General features: G+C 36.0%; 2 protein-coding genes across 2 annotated transcripts; both read right to left on the minus strand.

The window, feature by feature from the left end:
- Window positions 1-1392: 1392 nt before the first annotated feature.
- On the minus strand, window positions 1393-13601 carry LOC108665826 (lysosomal alpha-mannosidase). Its single transcript, XM_018152631.2, has 21 exons — window positions 13458-13601; window positions 12812-12914; window positions 12366-12523; window positions 11680-11789; window positions 11249-11330; window positions 10729-10852; window positions 9968-10104; window positions 9238-9371; window positions 8738-8957; window positions 7747-7940; window positions 7095-7303; window positions 6036-6262; window positions 5599-5682; window positions 5300-5441; window positions 4886-5003; window positions 4410-4510; window positions 3616-3755; window positions 3206-3354; window positions 2650-2764; window positions 2227-2379; window positions 1393-1747 (listed from the first exon to the last, which is right to left on the minus strand). Exons 1-21 carry the CDS (start codon window positions 13515-13517, stop codon window positions 1424-1426), a joined length of 3084 nt encoding a protein of 1027 aa, XP_018008120.1. The 5' UTR covers window positions 13518-13601; the 3' UTR covers window positions 1393-1423.
- Window positions 13602-17665: 4064 nt separating this feature from the next.
- On the minus strand, window positions 17666-20043 carry LOC125179267. Its single transcript, XM_047884813.1, has 4 exons — window positions 19998-20043; window positions 19354-19515; window positions 18485-18598; window positions 17666-17835 (listed from the first exon to the last, which is right to left on the minus strand). The coding sequence occupies exons 1-4, from the start codon at window positions 20041-20043 to the stop codon at window positions 17738-17740; spliced, it is 420 nt and encodes a 139-aa protein (XP_047740769.1). The 3' UTR covers window positions 17666-17737.
- Between the last annotated feature and the right edge of the window lie 248 nt (window positions 20044-20291).

Here is a 20291-nt window from a genome sequence, read left to right on the forward strand (position 1 = left end):
AAACATCTTGGTCACCTTTTGAATTTAAACTTAATGCTGAAGTTGCATATGTTGGCCTCTTGGCGAAATTAAGAACCTAAAAAAATATGTTAATGGCCAACGATGAAAAATTTGTATGAGATAGGTTCCCAATGAAAATTTTCTCTTTATTCGTCTCCATTTCAGCAATTACTGGTTAATAAAAGTAAATTTTTCGGTGGTTCAGCATTTTCATGGAAAATTTTAATAGACACAGCGACGTTTGGACATTCCAATAACTTCAGTCAAGTATTAGTTAATTTACAATAATTATATTTACGAATTTCCGAAATATTAATAATTCTATTCAATACTATTTATTATTATTAATTAATAATATTGAATTAATTAATTAACAATATTAATTATTTAATTAATATTATTAATTAATATCAATCATAATCATTAATTAATAATATCAATTACTCATGTGATACTTTTTATCACTAAGCAATAATGATCCATTTCAATATATGATTTCAACCTTTACTAAATATTACCTTATCACACTGATTTTCTTCTAGCCAGTTAAATTTGTGCATTTTCTTCATCACATTTATTATCTAATTAGTACGTAAATTAAGTTGCAGTTTGAACAGTAATAACAAAAGTGCGAATTTGCATCGGCTGAAGGGTCACGCTTAAATCGGCCTTGGGTCGTTTGGGTTGGCCAAATCTCGGGGAAGTGTACGTATTTTCACTGAAATGGCTGAAAATTTCAGCCAAGACCTTAGCTCGACCATAGAGCCAATTGTTTTCAGTTTCCTCTTCCAACTGAACAAGTTGTTCAGCGAATTCCTGTCCCTCAACTTGCCATTGAAGTCGAGTGCTATCCGCTGCCCATTGATTGGCTGACAACACCGTCTCTTGGGCGTCCGTTATTGTGTACTTAGTCAGCAGGTTCTGTGCAAACGAATAATAAAAATTATCTTAAAGAACGATAGCCTACGAAGTTCAGGAATTATATGCATAGAATGCTAAAAGTGTCAGTGTTCACGATAGCTGCATAGTAGTTTAGTGCATATCAATGAGGGATTACAAACTGAATCTGCTCACAACGTGATCGGCATACATTGTCGTTAACGATAGCATCACGTTTTGCAGCAATGATGAAAATCCTTATAAATTATCAAAAACGTAACTTAACTCTAAATATCACGAACAAGGATCATTTAATTTAAATTTGCAAAATCTCAATATTTGAACAGTTTAGGGCAAGATTAGTATGAAATTTATCACTACAGTGATTTAAACAGAAAGAATTCCTCTTCATTTTTAATGATGGTTTACATTGAAATTTAGATCTCCCGGTTTTAAAACTGCCACAATATTCATCGTTTTGGATAAGATTCAGCATGATGACGTTTATAACAGAATCACATTTATTATCTAATTAGTACGTAAATTAAGTTGCAGTTTGAACAGTAATAACAAAAGTGCGAATTTGCATCGGCTGAAGGGTCACGCTTAAATCGGCCTTGGGTCGTTTGGGTTGGCCAAATCTCGGGGAAGTGTACGTATTTTCACTGAAATGGCTGAAAATTTCAGCCAAGACCTTAGCTCGACCATAGAGCCAATTGTTTTCAGTTTCCTCTTCCAACTGAACAAGTTGTTCAGCGAATTCCTGTCCCTCAACTTGCCATTGAAGTCGAGTGCTATCCGCTGCCCACTGGTTGGCTGACAACACCGTCTCTTGGGCGTCCGTTATTGTGTACTTAGTCAGCAGGTTCTGTGCAAACGAATAATAAAAATTATCTTAAAGAACGATAGCCTACGAAGTTCAGGAATTATATGCATAGAATGCTAAAAGTGTCAGTGTTCACGATAGCTGCATAGTAGTTTAGTGCATATCAATGAGGGATTACAAACTGAATCTGCTCACAACGTGATCGGCATACATTGTCGTTAACGATAGCATCACGTTTTGCAGCAATGATGAAAATCCTTATAAATTATCAAAAACGTAACTTAACTCTAAATATCACGAACAAGGATCATTTAATTTAAATTTGCAAAATCTCAATATTTGAACAGTTTAGGGCAAGATTAGTATGAAATTTATCACTACAGTGATTTAAACAGAAAGAATTCCTCTTCATTTTTAATGATGGTTTACATTGAAATTTAGATCTCCCGGTTTTAAAACTGCCACAATATTCATCGTTTTGGATAAGATTAAGAATGAGGACGTTTATAACAGTTACTTGCCTGTAAGTCGACAGTAACAGGTACACTAAAATTGGCGCTCTCGCCGGCCTCAAACATGTGCTCCAGTCTCAGTAAGAACTGTCCACTGGAAAGCCATGGTTCTAATGTCATCAGATGCACTTGCTCGGGTAAGGGGCTCTTCAAGTTCGACACCTGGCAAAAAGAATCAAAACCTTATTAAGAAATGCACAGTGAGCGGAACTCACATTTGACGTGATGATAAGCGTCTGATATAAATGAGTACATAGAAGTTACTAACTATTACAGAAGAGGGAATTGGAGAATGAAGTATGTAAAAATATAGAACGAAATATATAAATTCTGAGATGAAATAAGTTAGCTACCACGTACTGGCACAGTTTCTACATAAACAAACCTAAACTATTTAGGTAGCGGGTAATATTATAAATCTGAAGGGCTTACCGGAGCTGGCATTGGGTCTGTGCCGTCCTGGAACATTATCAGCGGCCTCATGAATAGCTCTTCTCCCAGACGCCGATGCAGACAAGCAAAGTCGCAATCCGCAGTCGCGGCATCACTGTGCATCAAATCAATCAGCATAATGATAAGACTGTGATCGTTCTATGACAAGAACAGTGTTTCGTTTTACGACGATATACTTCCCATTAATAGCTTTCAACTGGATTTCGGCTTATTATTAGGGGATTAATGCCGTCAAATAAAGCCAATAATTAGATCCCCACGAAATTTATGTTGTTTAAATAATATCATATCTGCCACTGTTTTTAATTTAGAAACGCATCTTTTCAACATCTTCTGGCAGACTTGGTCCCACGAGGAGAATAATCCTGTAGGATTATTAGCTTTTGCCTCTTCAATTTAACTTCAATAACATTTATCGTATCGTTAGAAGCGCTCAATAATCATTATTGTAGTCTATGTAGCACCATTAATGACAATAATACGAAAAGTTCTCTGTTAACTAAATTGTGGATATCAACTGAAGAATGAAGAGTACCTGTGAAGGAGCCAGTGGACGCCTCTAGCTATAAGTCCTCTGCCGTAGGCCATCTCATCGAGAGCTTCTCCGACGCCAAAAGCATCGTCGAAGAACAGGCGACGATGAACCATAAGCTCCACTTGACCGTCAGATAGAGACGTCCCACCCTATGCAACATTAGCAAAGTTATTTGTAAAATGACGATATGCGATAATTTACACCCATTCGCAATCAAAAAATTAACTACTACGGACATATCGTGAATATTTTCTGCTTTGCCGAATACCCATGCAAGTAGTTTTCAATCCTGGTTGCATATTAATCACTGAAATGACGTACTGATCAATGTCTAATGCCGTCTAATTATTAATAATATGCTTCACTATTCCACCCAATGATATTCGTGATCCCCATAATTCATTATTTACCTGGGCTCGGTCGGTAAGCACCACAAATTTGCCCATGTCATTGCTGGACTGCAGCAGGAGGCGAGCCGTCACAGGGTAGTAGTTCCACGACACAGGCTCTGTGATTTCTTGTTCCCATGTCGCGCGGTAATCTTTCGTTCCTGATAACAAAGATCAAAATATTATTTCCAAAATCTCCTAAGATTTTATTGTATAACCCTAATGTTGGTCTTCTGGATTATTAAGTAAGATTCATTGGAACCGTCGCAAATACCTTTTGTTCATGAAGAAATCGACGTATTTCTACTACCAAAGAATTCCAAGGTGGTTTTGTTTAACTAATAAATAATTTTTTGAAGTCTTTCTGCCTCGCATATACTTTGTTATGTTGTGACAAAACTAAAAATTCTTCATCGAGAATAATTTTGTTTATCAAAAATTGCATTTACTATGGAATTCAAATTTCCCATGGGGAAATATCAGAACATAAAACAAATGTGCGCTCCATCATGGGTATAACTTTCAATATTTCACGAGGATTATTGAGAATATGATTTGTAGGATGAGAAGCGCAAAGGGTTCGGTTGAGTATAGATCAAGATTCGAAACTAGAGAAATTTTTCTTATAATTATTTTCCAATATCTTTCATCTCGGTTACTCTTCGTCTAGAACAAAGAAGACATCTCTTTTGTAAGATACTCTATCCAGTTGTCTCTTTCATTGGTGAATCCCAGTCATACAACAGCATGATGATTCAATTCAATTATAGTAATTAATTTCAGAATTTAAGGCAGTACAGAAAATATTTACTTACGCTTTTGCATTTCCCGGCCGTTGGCGTCTGTATAAAATGTGTTGTTGGTGGCCATGCCTTCAACGGTGTAGCGGGTGATTACCTCCTTTCCGAAGCCGTCTCTGTAAAAATTCATTGTATAATAAATCGAATATCTCTCGTGAAAAAAATGATGTTCCATTTTAAGATATTCCAATAACTTTATGTCAGAAATTTAATTTTGTAACATTTGTATCATACTACTTGAAGTTAAAAAAATCTCTTTTGAATACATTATAAGTTGGAGATACATGCAATCACTCAATTTTTAAAATAAATATATCTTTTGATACCTAAATGAGTAGACTCGAGTTCAATCTCTTCATTCTCGTCTATATGATTTATTTTAATGCCAGCCGTCAGCATTGACGCCGTCAGCCGTCAATCCTACTGACGCCGTCAGCATTGGTCAATGGATTGAGAAAACTAAAGAATTTAATAAAAATTTAGCCACTCACGATAAGGAGATGGGTCCAACGAGCCACTCAGTCTCGACTTGCGGGAAGCCTTTGTAGGTCCTTATCACTTCCGACACCCAAGACCCGTACTCCACGTGTATTTCACTCACAACCTCGCCTAAAAATTTTAAATGAATGCATAGATAAAAAATGTTGAATTCGAATAACATGTCAACTCATCTAGTTATTTCGAGTTACTTATTTAGTTAGTAACGAGTGAACCACGGTTCAGTCGTTACATTAAACATTTTTTGGATGCGTGGTATAGCACAAAATTGTCCGGAATGATTTAAAGATCAATAGCACAAAGTTAATTTAACAATTAATCTACCGAAAAGCTCCTTTACATCTGCAACAATGAATGATGATGAGATTTAAATTAAAGTTTTCAAAGCAAAGATATCTCATACTCACCTTCAAACTGGACTGTGTTGGAAGCCTGTACTGGGAAAGCATCTGTGCCGTTCGGTCTGAATATATAAGCCCCAGAAGCGCGAAGGTCAAATTCACTGTTGTCGCCACTCGTGCCGTGGTAGAAAAGTTTCTCCCCGGTGACCTGTTAAAGAAAAGTGAGAATATTTTCATAAATTATTAACCGGCAAAAATACAGTAAGAATATTTGATGATTGTTTCAAGCAAGTTTTTATCGATTATAATATGTAAGATATAACGGAGAAGTTGCAAGTGTAAACAAAAAATACACTTATAAGTACCGTTATCTCCTTGACGCCATATTTGGTCGCGTAAAGGATCCCGCTTAGCGATCCTGTGCTGCCGTCCACTCGCACAGATACGCGCTGATCACAGACAATAATTTGGTTTGAACGGTTTTATAAGTGAAATTATGCAATTAAACTTGATAATTAGTAAACTTTGATGGTTAGGTTGGAAAAAATCATGCTCTAATGAAATAAAATCATATTTTCAATCACTACAACACTTTATAAATCTTGATAATATTTATATACTGTGATTCAAGATTAACACGTTGCATTATCGAGCGCCATAAATCGACGATGAAGTGATAACAATTTTCAATATCGATGTGGTGAATTTGCTTGGTGTTTTCTTTGCTTTTAAATTCCTTGATAAAAATTTTACTTTATTCTTTCCGTTGAAAAAATACTAGTGTTTAACGATTAATGCATACCCCTTGCGAGATAAAGCCATCATTTCCCTCTGTTATCTTCCTCCTCATAGACTTTTGTGACTCGTAGACTCCTCGGGCGGCGGTCCTGGTGACTTGGTAGGTGGTGGACCCCAGCGGCGGCACCGCCTGCGCCATGAACACCAACTCGAACACCGCCGCTGACGTGCGGTACGGGATCGCCTGAATGGCGTCAGGTACCGGCACCAGCTGCGAGATGATGCCATTACCTGAGATAATGAAGAGATAAATACCTGCGGGATGGCCTGAATGACGTTAGGTAACAGCACCAGTTGCGAGATGATGCAGTTCCCTGAGATGACGAAGTGATAAATTCATGCAAAATAGCATGAATTGCGTCTGGTACAGGCACGGAACAACTTTAACGCGAGCATAGCAACTCAGGGGCGGAGGCTGAAGCGTCCCCCCGAATTTTGTTAGGCAAGTTGTGAGGCGATGCTGTTAACGAAGATATGAATATTATTGATGAAGCAGCCAGAAGATAATTTCAAAATATTTTTGACAACTTCGCGTATGACAGAACTTCAAAACAAGATATAGAACTTAAAAACTATTGCGGGTTTATGATTATTTCTCATTTCTTCTGATGCTGTTGTTGCTTGTTTCTGCTTAAAATGATGCAGTCAAAACACGTATTTGAGTTTTCCTGAAATTTACTAGGAAATTTAAAATTCAATTACACACCATAATATGTTATTTTAGACTTTTTGAGTCGCGAATTTGATTATTGAAATTATCAATTCAATTATTTTGAAAAATATATAGGAGTTGTAAAACATTTTCATGAAAACTCTCAAAGGTACTTAGCTGAAGAATCAATAAACTATATCAAGTTCATTCCATGAGCAGAAAAACTCTGTAATAAAAAAATATAACTCAGTACTCACTGCAGTGAGTGACAGAGAGCGCATTTTCACGTCGAAGAAAACGCGAAGTCACGGATGCACAAACGGACGGACAGACGGAAATGGCGAGCCCAATAGTGCATTTTACCCATAAATGAGAAAATGCGCTAAAAATGCCTCACTACACAACACGCACCCTGATAGTCGGTGACTTTATAAGCAAAATCAGGCACAGGAATCCGCACGGGCGTGTCGATGGGTCTGGCGATGCTGTTGTAGACGACCACTTGGAAGTTTTCTGAAGTTTCCGTTAACTCGCACGATGAAATGTTGAGTTGCGGACAGAACGATACCGCGCCTGCTGCCTTCGCGCCGGCAGATCCAAACCCACCAGTTGACAGCTTTCTGAGATGAAAGGAGTTATCATTTAATCATCATAACTGCATAATTAATTCATTGGTAACTCTATATAAGCATATAACAAGTTTGAAGCGAATTCAGGATTCTAATTAATATAGGAATTCCAAATCTCTGGAATACACCAATTTTGAAAGCATAACATTTAAGATGTGAAAAATCGAAATTATTATCGCCACACGTGCAATGGCTTAGTTATAGAATACGGGATATAATTTAAAACTTTTTTCGATTTATCACATAAATTTTCTTTCTAGTAACAATAATTGACGAACGAAGAATATCATAAACATGACTAAATTACATCCAGATTTCATCATCGCTCATGCATCTTACAGTTTAAATGGGTCAATAAATATTCCCTATAAAATGAAAATGGCTGACACATAAGATATTTACTCTTTAAATAGATTTTTACCCATTAAACAGACCTGATAACCGGGACGAGTTCGTCTTGGCTGGCCTGCAGCGCGACGTCGAGCCTCTTGTAGTAGTCGTCGGTGACGTGCTGCTTGGCCGTGCCAGTGACAGCGTCGTGATGCTGCGTCACTCCCAGCGTCGCTGCCATCCTCTCCAGACCCGACGTCCTGCCAGACCCTGTCACTGCCAGCAGCTGCTTCTGCGCCTACAGTGAGATAAATATTGTCATTAAGAACGTCATGGGAATTACAAGAGTTTTAATTCTTCATGATCCTTCAATAAGAAGAGTCTTCTAGTTGAGAAACATCATTGGAATTACATGAGTCTTCTGCGCTTACAATAACATGAGTCTTCTTGTTAAGCACGTCATGGAAATTGCACGAGTCTTCTACGCCTACATTGAGAAAAGTCTTCTCGTTTAGCACGTTATGAGAATTGCATGAGATTTCTGCGTTTACAATGAGATATGTGACATGTCTTCACATCAAGAACGTCTTGCGAATTGCACGAGTCAGCGCCTACAAAGAGATAATTATTCTCATTTAGCACCTAGCGATAGTAGCGTTATGCTTCTGATTCCAGTGGCATGAAATCAAGATTACTTAGCATCTCACGGAAATTAAGTGAGGCACCTGCGGCTGCAAGGATATGACAGTGATATCCTTTAATACTTAGCGAGAAGTAATAGCTGTTTATAGCCCTGAAATACCAAAATTATCGCTGAGGCAACTTTTGAGAAAGCGAGTTCGGAAGAAAATCTAATTAAGGAGCCATCTTGCGAGTTTTTGCGTTACACGTTTGGCACCGTCTTGGAATAAGCCGGTAAAATTAGGGGAATAAATTTGCTCTCCACTCCAATTAATGGGTGATTTGATGGGCTCTCCTTAGCTTCACAGATTTGCCTGTGATGGAAAAATTTTAATCATTAAAATTTAATGGACCCTTCATTTACATGTCTGCTTAATTTTAGTCGTGTGAACAGTTATAGAAATTCTGCCGAACCTGATGGAAGCCGTTGGCCTTCCTGATCATTCCTTTGAAAGTCGGTCTGGAAGTGAAGTACCCCGTCCAGTAGGCGTGGGGGTCAGAGGCGTATGGGAAGAAATCGTCTTGCTTTGTTCCCCAGCTGATCTGAGACGCATGAAGAGCGTCGACGTAGCACGAAGGCGTGGAGTATGTCACACGTACCTTGGAACCTGCCTCTTGTCTAGCGTTAACGTACCTGCAAAGCGAAAATTGTTAACGAAATAATCATTTCAACAGGATGCGGTGTCTCTTAGATTTCGAAAAACAACCAGACCAACTTACGGGTGTGGAACTTTCATGCACCGTTGTCGTTTTGGAAGTTCTTAGAATGCATGAAAATACTTTTTGTCTCAACTACAGAGAAGCATTAAAAAAATTATAATATCAGAGATCCAAATGTAGAATAAAAGTTTTTCAGGCGTAATTAAGGAATAAAAGCATTTTCTTCTGGTCTTAAGGGGAAAAAATTTACTCACTTGATGAGTTTGTCGAGGTTTTTGTACCAAGTGGCGGCATTCTGGTACTGGAAGTCACTCCCCATGGTCATGATTAGCTGGTTGGTGCGGAAAGCTTCAGCCTGAGCACTTACTGCATCCAAAAATTCCAAGACCTGAAATGAAAAATTACAGTAATTCGAAACTCAGAATGAATCACTAATTTGTTATGTAAAATAAATTAAAATTATTATTGTAACATCAATTTCTCGGCACACAACAAACAAACAATTGAAGAAAATAAACAGATATCACAGTGCCGGAATTCTGATTTTTTTAATTTAGCTAATCCAGTAGAGATCTGATTCAAATTTGATAGCGGTATTCATTTAAAAATGTAAGCTAAACTCTTCATGTTCAAAATAGAAAAGTGTGGAAAGTAATTTTCTTAAAATGAAGGTTTCGAGTTGTTTATGCTCAACAATTTTTATGGAGTGTAAATTGCGACGAAAGTCTCTACCGTTTTAGGAACAAACTGTATTTGAACTCAGTTTTATATGCTTTGTATGAAGCCCTCAGACTCCATACGAACTGGCACACCTAAACACATTATTAAAGACAATTAAGTAACAAATATATTTTATTTTCAATTGCAATTTATTTTAAGATAAAAGCGCAATTTTTTCAATTACCTTCACCAACATCTCATAACTGAAGTCAGTTATACTCAATTGGTCTTTAACACTACTGCATAATTCAAAAAATTTCTTACCCGCGAATCGACGTTATAATCTTCTAGCATAGGATCATCCATGATGGGAGGATCGCTGCACAGATCATCGAAGCAGAACCCACTTGGAGGCTCGTAATGATTAGGCAGCACACCCGTAAACAGCCACGCAGCCTCGCCTGCGAAAGTGAAAGTCTAGAGTCTACACGTACAAGGTAATTCACGGAAATTTCCTGTTTCGTATTTTGTGCCAAGCAGCCAGATGTAGAAAAGGGTCAGAAATTATTTCAAATGAAGTGCAAGGTTATGAAGTTTTGTGTGCCGTCTAGTCAATTGCCTCTAGGCATTGGACAAGTGAGCAGCGTGCATTTGCTGTCGAGGCGTACTTTTATAATAGCTTTTCTATTATCGCTACTCAACAAGCATTAGTGTCTATTGTTTGGTATAAGGCCCAATCCCGTAGAATATTTTTTTCATCCTTTTGCCAACGAAAATCGATGATTTCATAACGAGTAAAGTTCGGTAATTTTTTACATGCAAAAAAAATCATCACCAGTACAGTGAATAGTCGATTTTTCTTATTTTCTCTAGCTATTCATTGAATATTATTAAGATTGGAAGACTATTGATTATTTTATCTTTTCCTATCGTTTTCTTTACTTTTATATCAACATAAATCGAATGTGTAATATTCCATAGGTTTTGTTTTTATTTTTAAGGGTTTATTTATTACACACTTGAAATTTTTGACTGTTAACTTAATCAACTTCAACTTTAGAGCCAGGTATAAAAGTGTTACCCACCCAGACTTTGGCTAGGCTGCCACACCATCTCCATGTTCTTCGACGTCCATCGCTTATCCTTGTCGTGGTAGTCGACGCGAGCAAAGAAGAGTCCGTCGAATCCCATTTGCGCGAAAAGGCTGGCCTATTATTCGGGAACAATTAAATCATTTCCGCTAATAATTGCAAATCAAAACTGTGAAGAAACTACGAGTGAACCAATGACTGAAATGTTCCTACCTCCTCCCCATACCTCAGATAAAAAGTTCAACTGAATTATATATTAGGACAATTTCATAGAATCTCCAAGTCAATGTTTCAAATTGAACACAGTTTGCATTCATGACATTCATAACAACCGCCAAACTTATGATAATAATTTAGAGCGTAAAGAATTATGTTTAGTAAGCCAGTCCAAAGTGACATAAAACCTAACTTTAGTACTAAATTTGTTCTGCAGTATATATTAATGATATATTTACAATTTTCTTACAGAATTATTTATCAAATGGTTCTGTTCTAGTGTAATAAGAAGTCATACTTGTTCATTCGAGTGTCCAAAAGGATCAATTTGCCAAGCCACTCGTGGCCTAGCATTTGGCCCAAAAGTTTGGTTGATGAAACTGCACAAAAAAAATTATCTATGAGTTTGTAATAAATTTAACAGTACGGTGTGAAAATTAAACAGCAATGGTAATATAATCGATCATTTTTGCTCAAGATGAATTCTGCGCCATTTGATTACTTACCTTAACACAATAAGCATGTAGTTGAAAGTCCAACAACCAACCAGACACCACAATTTAATTTTTTTTCTTTTTTCTTTCACACAATTTAATTTTCTTTCACCCATCCAATCTAATCCCGACATCAAATCGTGAATGTAATCTTTTATGCAAATATTATTTGATTTATATTATAAATATTTGCTTATACATTACATATTAATTAAATTTCTAGTACTGCACATACACAAGTCCTAAGGTCATCTGATCTACGATGGCCGTGTAGTGAGCGGCCGCCTCGTCGTTCATGCTCCAGCCACCGTTGAGGAGCTCAAGTTGACCGCTCGCCACCAAAGCCTGCGACATCGACAAAAAATTTGTCAAATTGATTTGGGTAAAATTACGTGTATGGTATGTAAGAGAGAATGATCACTACATCATTGACAATAATACCTATAGATAATAAGATTATTATCCTGATTATTATTATTAATTGATAGAGCAAAATGGCACTTAATCCACCATTAACATGGATGACATAACATTAATTGTTAATTTATCCGAGATGACGACTCGTTTAAAATACACCAGATATCAGAAAAATTAGCTATAGTTTGAAACTAGTTGAATGTATATTCAGTTAACTTACGATGTCACTTATGACTGGTAACTCAGGACTTTGTGAGATAGTTAATCATTATTTACCACTGGCTATCTTCGTTGACATTATACTTGGAAAACTCAGTCATTCGTTGTTAATGAAGCTACGAAGGTTCATGTTCCCATTATCAAGATTTTGCATCTACATTTTTATTCGCTATCTGAAGGGGAAAAGGTGTCGCCTCGAAATAATTGAGATTAGGAAATTAGAAATAGCAATATTGCTTTAACTTCAATTTATTAATTGCCGCTCTTCGTAATTATATTTTTCACCTTGACTTGGTCCTTGACTTCATCGTTCTGCTGATGCCACCAGCGGGTGAAAAATGCCATCTCGACGTAGCTGAACTTGCGGGTTGCGTTCTTGCCGAGCTCGTTGACAACCGAGTCTATGGTGTACTGCACTCCAGCGCGCTGAATTGAATTGTTTGCTGCAAATGCGGAAATTGAACATATGGGTGAATAGAAATTCAATATCATCAAATTAAAAATTTTCACAAATTAATGGAAATTTATTATTATCACATTGAAAATCCCATCTTAATTCTTCTCAACCTATAGCAAGTTGTACATACTCATATGAAAATGAATATTCTTTGCTCACTGCCATCACGCATGATTTAGTTGTGCTCTTATATACCTAAAGAATTATGGCATTCTGCTGGAACAAAAATGATAATAAATGAACGAACTCTACTTAAAAGATGTTGAATTCTCACCGCCATAGAAGTATTGGTCGACTGTTTTAAGCCAGCCCACGTCATCGTGCGTATGACACACGAGATGCACGGTTACCAAGTCTGGGTCAAATGTCGGACACGCCTACAAATAACGAAAATGTTCATTAGAACAAAATATATAATATTGATTTCGAATTTATCAATGAATGAATATATATTCATTTATTCAGTTAGATACATAAACTCGTAACAAATATTATTATGAATGAACTTGATGCTCATTTTCAATTTCGTTTTGTTATGAATATCGAAATTCTTATTGATTCCATTGACAAGGAATTTTATTTCTTAATATGGACTTATTATTATTATTATTATTATTGGCAACATCTTCACAACCTCCGAGTATTCAGCCATTTACTGGTTCTTATTATTTAATGTAATATTTATCATCACTTAATAGAAATTAGATATTCCACAATGATTCTACTTCAACGAGTTGCTAGGTTGAGCGAAGTAATAAATGATGTTTTTTGATGTTTACCAGGTCCCACCGAATCAAAAATTTACATAAAAAACTAAATTATATAATGTCAATTTCAATTTTCAAGAAAACATATAATATAATTTTCATTAAATATTTTCTTCATCATAACTTACTTAATGAAAAAATATTCAGACTCACCGGATTGCTCCAACTTGCTGCTGCCAAGAGCACCAGCAACAGAGCTGGTCTCAGCGACATGTTGACTTGATATTGTTGAGATTATATTTTTACTGGCAATAAAAGCCTGCAACGAAACGCATTTGTGCACAATTTGTTACAAAATATCTTAAGACAAGCCCCCACTGTCAGGTGTCAGTAATCAGTATAAGTAAATAATATGATGTGGCCCATTATTTCTTGGTAGGATGAATAATAGTTCTATTAACATTGACTTTGTTTATAATTAAAACATCGTACGTTCATCGCGTTTATTTAAGACGAGCGTAGGAAACAATTTCGGCATAATAATGTTGTCTTGATTGTGAAATTATTGAAAATATAAATTATTAAAATTAAGCAAAATTGCTTGTAGTAACCAATAATCATAGTTAATAATATTGCCGGGAAATAAAATTATTTAGCTCTAGGAGTATCCATCTGAGTTCCGCACTCTTTTAATATTGTACTATACGATAGGAAATTTTATGTTTGACGAAAAATTCAACATACAACTACACGACACAATGTGAATCCAGTTGCTCAGAAAGAAACTTTGAACAGGGTCTATAATACTTTCCGCAAATATAACTTTAGCCTCTAAATTTCGACTATAATTTGCAGGTTTATGAGTGATAACACAAGGTAAAAAGACAACCTAACAGCCACATTTGTCGCCACCGACTCGTCTGAAGGCTGACAACGAACTGACGTGCTGCTCTGTCGAGCCGGGCGAGGAGGCGAGATTCACGCGCCGCGGATTCCGTACTAGATTCGATACAAAATGCTGATAATCATTTAGCCGGACCAAAAATCAAATTACCTTCCACGTAATATTGAGTACTTTAATTCAGTGTGATTCCTTCGAGGCTGGTACAATTTTGTTTATATTGTTGGCTTGTCTGGTTGTGAAGAGTGGCAATTAAAATCTCGATGTTGCAAGCAGCGGCTGATGCTCAACAGAGTGCATGCTGCTGTCGCAAATAATAGCAAATAAAAATGAATATTGTTCGATGTGAGGTGTCGTAAGGATTATGAGGGAGAGCTCCCCAGATTTCAGCAAGAAATTCATTGATCCAACGAGTCATTTTGTTAACCTCATCAAATGTGTAACCCTTCCCTGATGTTTCTAGCCTACATGTTCTCCATTTCGATAAATTATTGTGTATCTGGAATTATGCGCAGAATAAAGCTGTAAAATTTCCTGTCGTATCAGTGGAGAAGACCAAATGTAAGAAAGTACCAAGATCTTGACAGCTATTTTGGTCTATAATTTAGTATATAACTGATAATATTATAGCGTGGCGTACAGCAACTCTACACGCTGGCGCAGGACGCCTGCGCAGTTGTGGGCGTGTGAGGGTATAGCCTCTGTACTGTACTTGCTGTCATGTCCTGCTGTCCCTGTTAGTCGTCACATTATTCTTTTAATAATGCAGTTATTAATCTTCTAATAATGCAGTTGTATCCAAGACCGATACAATTACCATAATACAGAATACTGATAATTTTGAAGCTCACATAAAATATTCTATCACATTCAATTCTATCCCAACATTTATAATATTCAGTGGTCTAAGTCTCAAGGTCTGATTCCAGTTGAGGAAAGTTTTTAATCAGAATGTGAAAAAATTGGAACTATCGTGTACACTGGATAATCGTGATTGCATTGGAATATTATAACGAAGTACCGGATATAAAATAACTATGCAATAGTATGCAGGCTGAAAGTCTTTCATCGTCAAATCAAAAACTGTTTGTTTAATACGTCTGCTGTTCTCTTTTGACCGACACTATAAATATTGCCTTATTTTTACTCAAAATAATGTTATAATTAATCAGTTTTAATTTCTGTAAGCCAATTACTCACTTAATGGTCTTGATTACTTGCAGTTATGATAAATAACTGCGATAAACACTCTAAACTAGACTGCAGACTTCCACACGGTGACTGTTGTGATCATTGATGAAGTATATATGAGATAGTTTACATGGAATTACATTGATGGGTCTTGCGCCTTTCTCAATATTTTGATGCCATCAAAAAAGTCTTAATGGTAATCGTTAACCAATGAAAAATTTAAGAAACGTTATAAAAATATGCGTGTTCTATGTCTGCTTTATTTCTTCATTTCTTCACAACGAATTTTAGAATATTAGAATTAACAGAATTAAAATTTTTCCTCTCGCGTGTTCGCCTAGTGACGCATATAGCCAGTCTCATCTTTCTAATCGTTGGTAACAAAATCACATGTGAAGTATCGGCCCGGGCAGTAACAAACATCAGGCGGTAAGTGTTCATAACAATTAGCTATTATCTGTTGGAATATCTCCACCTGGCACATGAAAGCGACAACAGTACGAGCCGATGCTTTTCCTTTCGTTATCGTGTATACATGATAACTGATAACAACAGTCGACTGTTGCCTTGTAACCAAATCTCCTGTATTTATGCAGTAATTATTAAGTTCCTGGAGGTAATAATATGCATTTTTACCCTATATAATCCGTGACTTTCCGCATAATTCAACGTCAGTTTTTTAGACCAGATTAATGTGATCAAATAATGCAGGTAAATTTTCTACATTATTTTTTTCTAGCTGAAAAAAAATAGCTTCACCCTGCCTCGGGTGAAGAAGTACCTTAAACTAAAATCGTGGAAAATAATGTTTTCTTGTTGAATATTTTGAATAAACATCAGAATGTGAAGACAGGGAATGGGATGTATTTGTCAACACTTTTGGCTGCCAAATTTAGAGTAAAATATCAATTGGATATTAACGACACTTCGATTTCAGTCGTACACCGTTTTAATTGAAAATACACGAAAAAAAGTTCAGGCGTACACCGTTTTGATTTTAAATACATGAAAAAATAACATACAATAAGCAGCAGGAAGCTATAAAAATGATTATAGTGTTTAGTGTCACACGTTTGATCTGCATAAACAACATTCAATAACAAATAACAACCCTAATATTTCCCATGCAGTTAAATATGTATACATGACTGAAAGCAACCGACATTACTGCATTGACATACGTAGATAACTCTTATAATACACAGCTACGTGAATACTTTCCAGGATCCAGGAAAAGACATTTAGGTAATATATGAGAACAAAACAAAATGTTTCTAATGACGAGCGTTCAGAAACTACACTTGAATCTGTTCTGTTTTAATCAGTTCTGTTGAATCTATAATCTTGTATAATCTATTATCAAAACAGATTGCGAAGCCTTCGATCGCATAGAAGGACTAATACATAGTAAATCAGCTGGTCCTCACGATAATAAATTATAAACTTATTACTTATTAAAACTGTAAATAAGCTCTTCATAACCTATAGATATTACATTGCAGCTCACAAAGCAGAAACAAATAGATACATCGAGCAACATCGGCACAGTTTAAGCATCTATACAAACATACAAATCACATACAAACGTGTACAAAATCTTTGATTTGCTTCAAAATAGTGAATATTCGAGAAACTGAAATATCTAGATTATGAGAATTTGCTTCACTGCTCGGAGCTTCTGGGAAATGCAACAACTTGCTTCCCAGCTCAGAGCTCCTGGGAACTGCCACAACTTATCTCCCAGCTCAGAGTTCCTCGGAGTTGCCACAACTTATCTCCCAGCTCAGAGCTCCTCGGAGTTGCCACAACTTATCTCCCAGCTCAGAGCTCCTGGGAACTGCCACAATAAAAATATTAATTTCATTGTGCGATTCGTCATTACACTTGAGGAGTTGCAATATGATATGCAAGGAAATCGTACGTATTCGAAATTCACGTCTTCTTTGATTTTACAATAAACTCTCCTGAACTCTAGCATATGTCATAATTGATATGCAAAGTTTCCTTTGATGTGTACTGTTGAATTCTGTGCAGCAGCAGCTACGCCTTTTGAACCTTTTTCTCTTATATTTCCCCAACTTTACACTTCTAATTTACATGTACCACCAGTAATATTTTCCATGTACATGAAAATTTGCTCTCTATAAGTTCACTTCCATTGTTCATGGGAGATATAGATATCACAAAAAAATTATACGGGTGCATGGCACTTTATGCTTATTTTTTGCATAAAAAAATTTAGATATGTAAACTTGAATATATGTAGAATAACTTATTTTTAAGCGAGCTAAACTTAAAATGAACTAATAGCTTAACGTCAAGCCCTACATTTTATCGTCCTCTACTACTATTTTATCGTCCTCTACTACTATTCACGCAGCGTACAAAATGATTTTCACAATCATGCAACAATTGACAGAAAGTTTGCTAAGACAATCATTGCTAAGAGTATTTGTGATGATGGCGTATTTTTGGAGTTCGATGATGTGTCGATGGACTCTGTAAAAAATAGAATTGTCATATTATATCATAATGACCCTGCGCAAAACAGAGCAAATTTTTTCAACCAAAATTTATTAAAGTGGATCACACTTAATCAAGGAAATGTTCAGAATATTTAAACGCGAGTCAGGTAAGTAAAAGAGAGTCAAGTCGTGAAATAAAGGATGTTATATCAAGATAGCCCGATACTCTAATGTGAGCCTAATGCTGTTCGCGGAATGCATAATCACTAATGTATCAAACTGATCAAACCTGGTCCAGGCATGAATATTAAAAAATAATTTCACTGGAACACGTACGGAGAAATATTAAGTATAGCAGTAAAACTTTTTCTAGTTATCTGTGTGTTAAGTGACAGATGCTCCTACGTCAATTAAATCTAATTAAAACAGTACTATCATCGTAAAAATATTTAATTGATATTACAAATAGATTAATATCATTAAAAGTTCTTTATTTACTTATTGTATCTGCGAGTATGTCATGTGGCAAATTCTTTGCTATATGATCACTGTCATGGTTTCAACATCGAACAACTTAGGAACATGATAATTTCAGAAATAATTAAGCACGGACTACATGCTGCCAAAATGGAAGTCCAGATCGATAATAATAATACTTTGCTATGAAATCTAGTATAAGATACCTTTGATTTTAGGTATGAGGCTCACTCGTCCAATCTTCCGTGGCCAGACACTGGATGGCAGCTTCCTGGACTCTAATGCATTCTGATCCTCGTCGCTTGCCTTCAGTTCGGGATCTGTACAAAAGTAACACCTTCTAAACAAACGTTTAATTAATATTAGCGAATTCTTATGTACGATTTCATCGTTATCCAATTTCTTTCTAATAATACAGTTACTTGTTTTGGATACACATATTTTCAGTCTTACGTACGATTTCATCGTTATCCAATTTCTTTCTAATAATACAGTTACTTGTTTGGATACAAATATTTTCAGTCCTTTATTCTTCTATGATTTCCGAACAGATCAGAAAAAGAATTTCTTCCTTGGCGGGTACAGAAAGTAACTGTTGAACTAATATGAAAGAATATTTCCTCGTTCCAGAAATAATAAAATGATGATATTTAAAAGGAATGCCATAGCAATCTCATGAGTTAACGTTTGTCGTTAAACCTTGTGCTGTAATTCCCATTTGTAGATCACGTTTGAAAGCAATATTATCACAAATAAACATTTTGTGAACAATAATCTATGCATCACAAATCGCTTTCTAAATCGGGAATGAACGCTTTGAGCTCACAAAAACGTAGTTCGGTTTAATGCCAATAGAATTTGAAAAAAAAATTCTAGTAAATTTGCAAGCGCAAGGAATAATTCAAACTGCTTTTGGAGTGCGTTTTCATTGAAAGGATATAGCGCTTATTTGAGGAAAACGCATAAACTAAATGAGATGGATTTCAAGCTTCGCAATTTGCGCAGTATATTTATTTTAGTACAAATCTTCTAAACGCTTATTAAGTTCTTGCAATATTATCTGACAAAGTGAGACCTGTTAGAGGAGAGAGAGTTTGTCGATCTAGGGCGTTGACAAGCAGCGGCACGGTGAGGTTGTCTCTGTGAAGCAACAGGTGCGGACCGCGTACAAGCAGCTCGTCTCCTGCAGTTGTTGCCGCTATCTCCTGTGACACTGCAGTTATCGCCTCTTCTTTTGCTGACAAGAAACAAAATGTTGTCAACTCAAAATTTCTACGCAGAATAACAATCTTGATAAGTTGACGACCGAAAAATTAAATAATTTTCAGTGATTAGTGATTCCGCTAATAAAATTTGCTAGTAATTTTTAATATTGGTCGTCAAATACCGAGTACTGTAGCGATGTGGTCATTTTACTATATTTTCATAGGATAAGCCTGTCTTAGAATTATTTATTTTTTCCAACAATTATTTTGCTGAAACGTTTGTTAAAACGTAACTTGATTTGAATAAAACACTGAATGAAGAAGTTCATTTTAAAATGATAACAAATCAGATAAAATGGTCAATGGATTGAGGTCAAAGCAAGTCAATCTGACTTCTTCAGTGACTACATCCCTTTAGTTGATCATGAATTTACCTATTGCATCTTGAGGAAAACGGCTAACGTAATAGAATGTATAATTTGATTTATAAGATCTGTATGTTGGTCACACTCACATGCAACTTCAAGCACAAATTTCTCGAAAATGTTCGCGCCATCCATTTTCCAAAGTGCCAAGTGATTTTAGTGCGCAGGCACCAAGATAGCAAACAAATATACTCGGACTATCTACAGTCACAGTTAAGATTATAAGCCCTAAAATGTAAATAATTGTAATTAAGCAAACCAATACCGGACCGTTTCTCCAATGCGAGATAAAGTTTACCCCCAGACCAATTACATTGAAACGTATAGCCTTTTTCTGGTAAAGGCTGTCAAAATATATAGCATGTTAATTCCGGACATGGTCT

Source organism: Hyalella azteca, unplaced genomic scaffold, assembly GCF_000764305.2.
Source record: "Hyalella azteca isolate HAZT.00-mixed unplaced genomic scaffold, Hazt_2.0.2 contig16244, whole genome shotgun sequence".
Lineage (NCBI taxonomy): Eukaryota > Metazoa > Arthropoda > Malacostraca > Amphipoda > Hyalellidae > Hyalella > Hyalella azteca.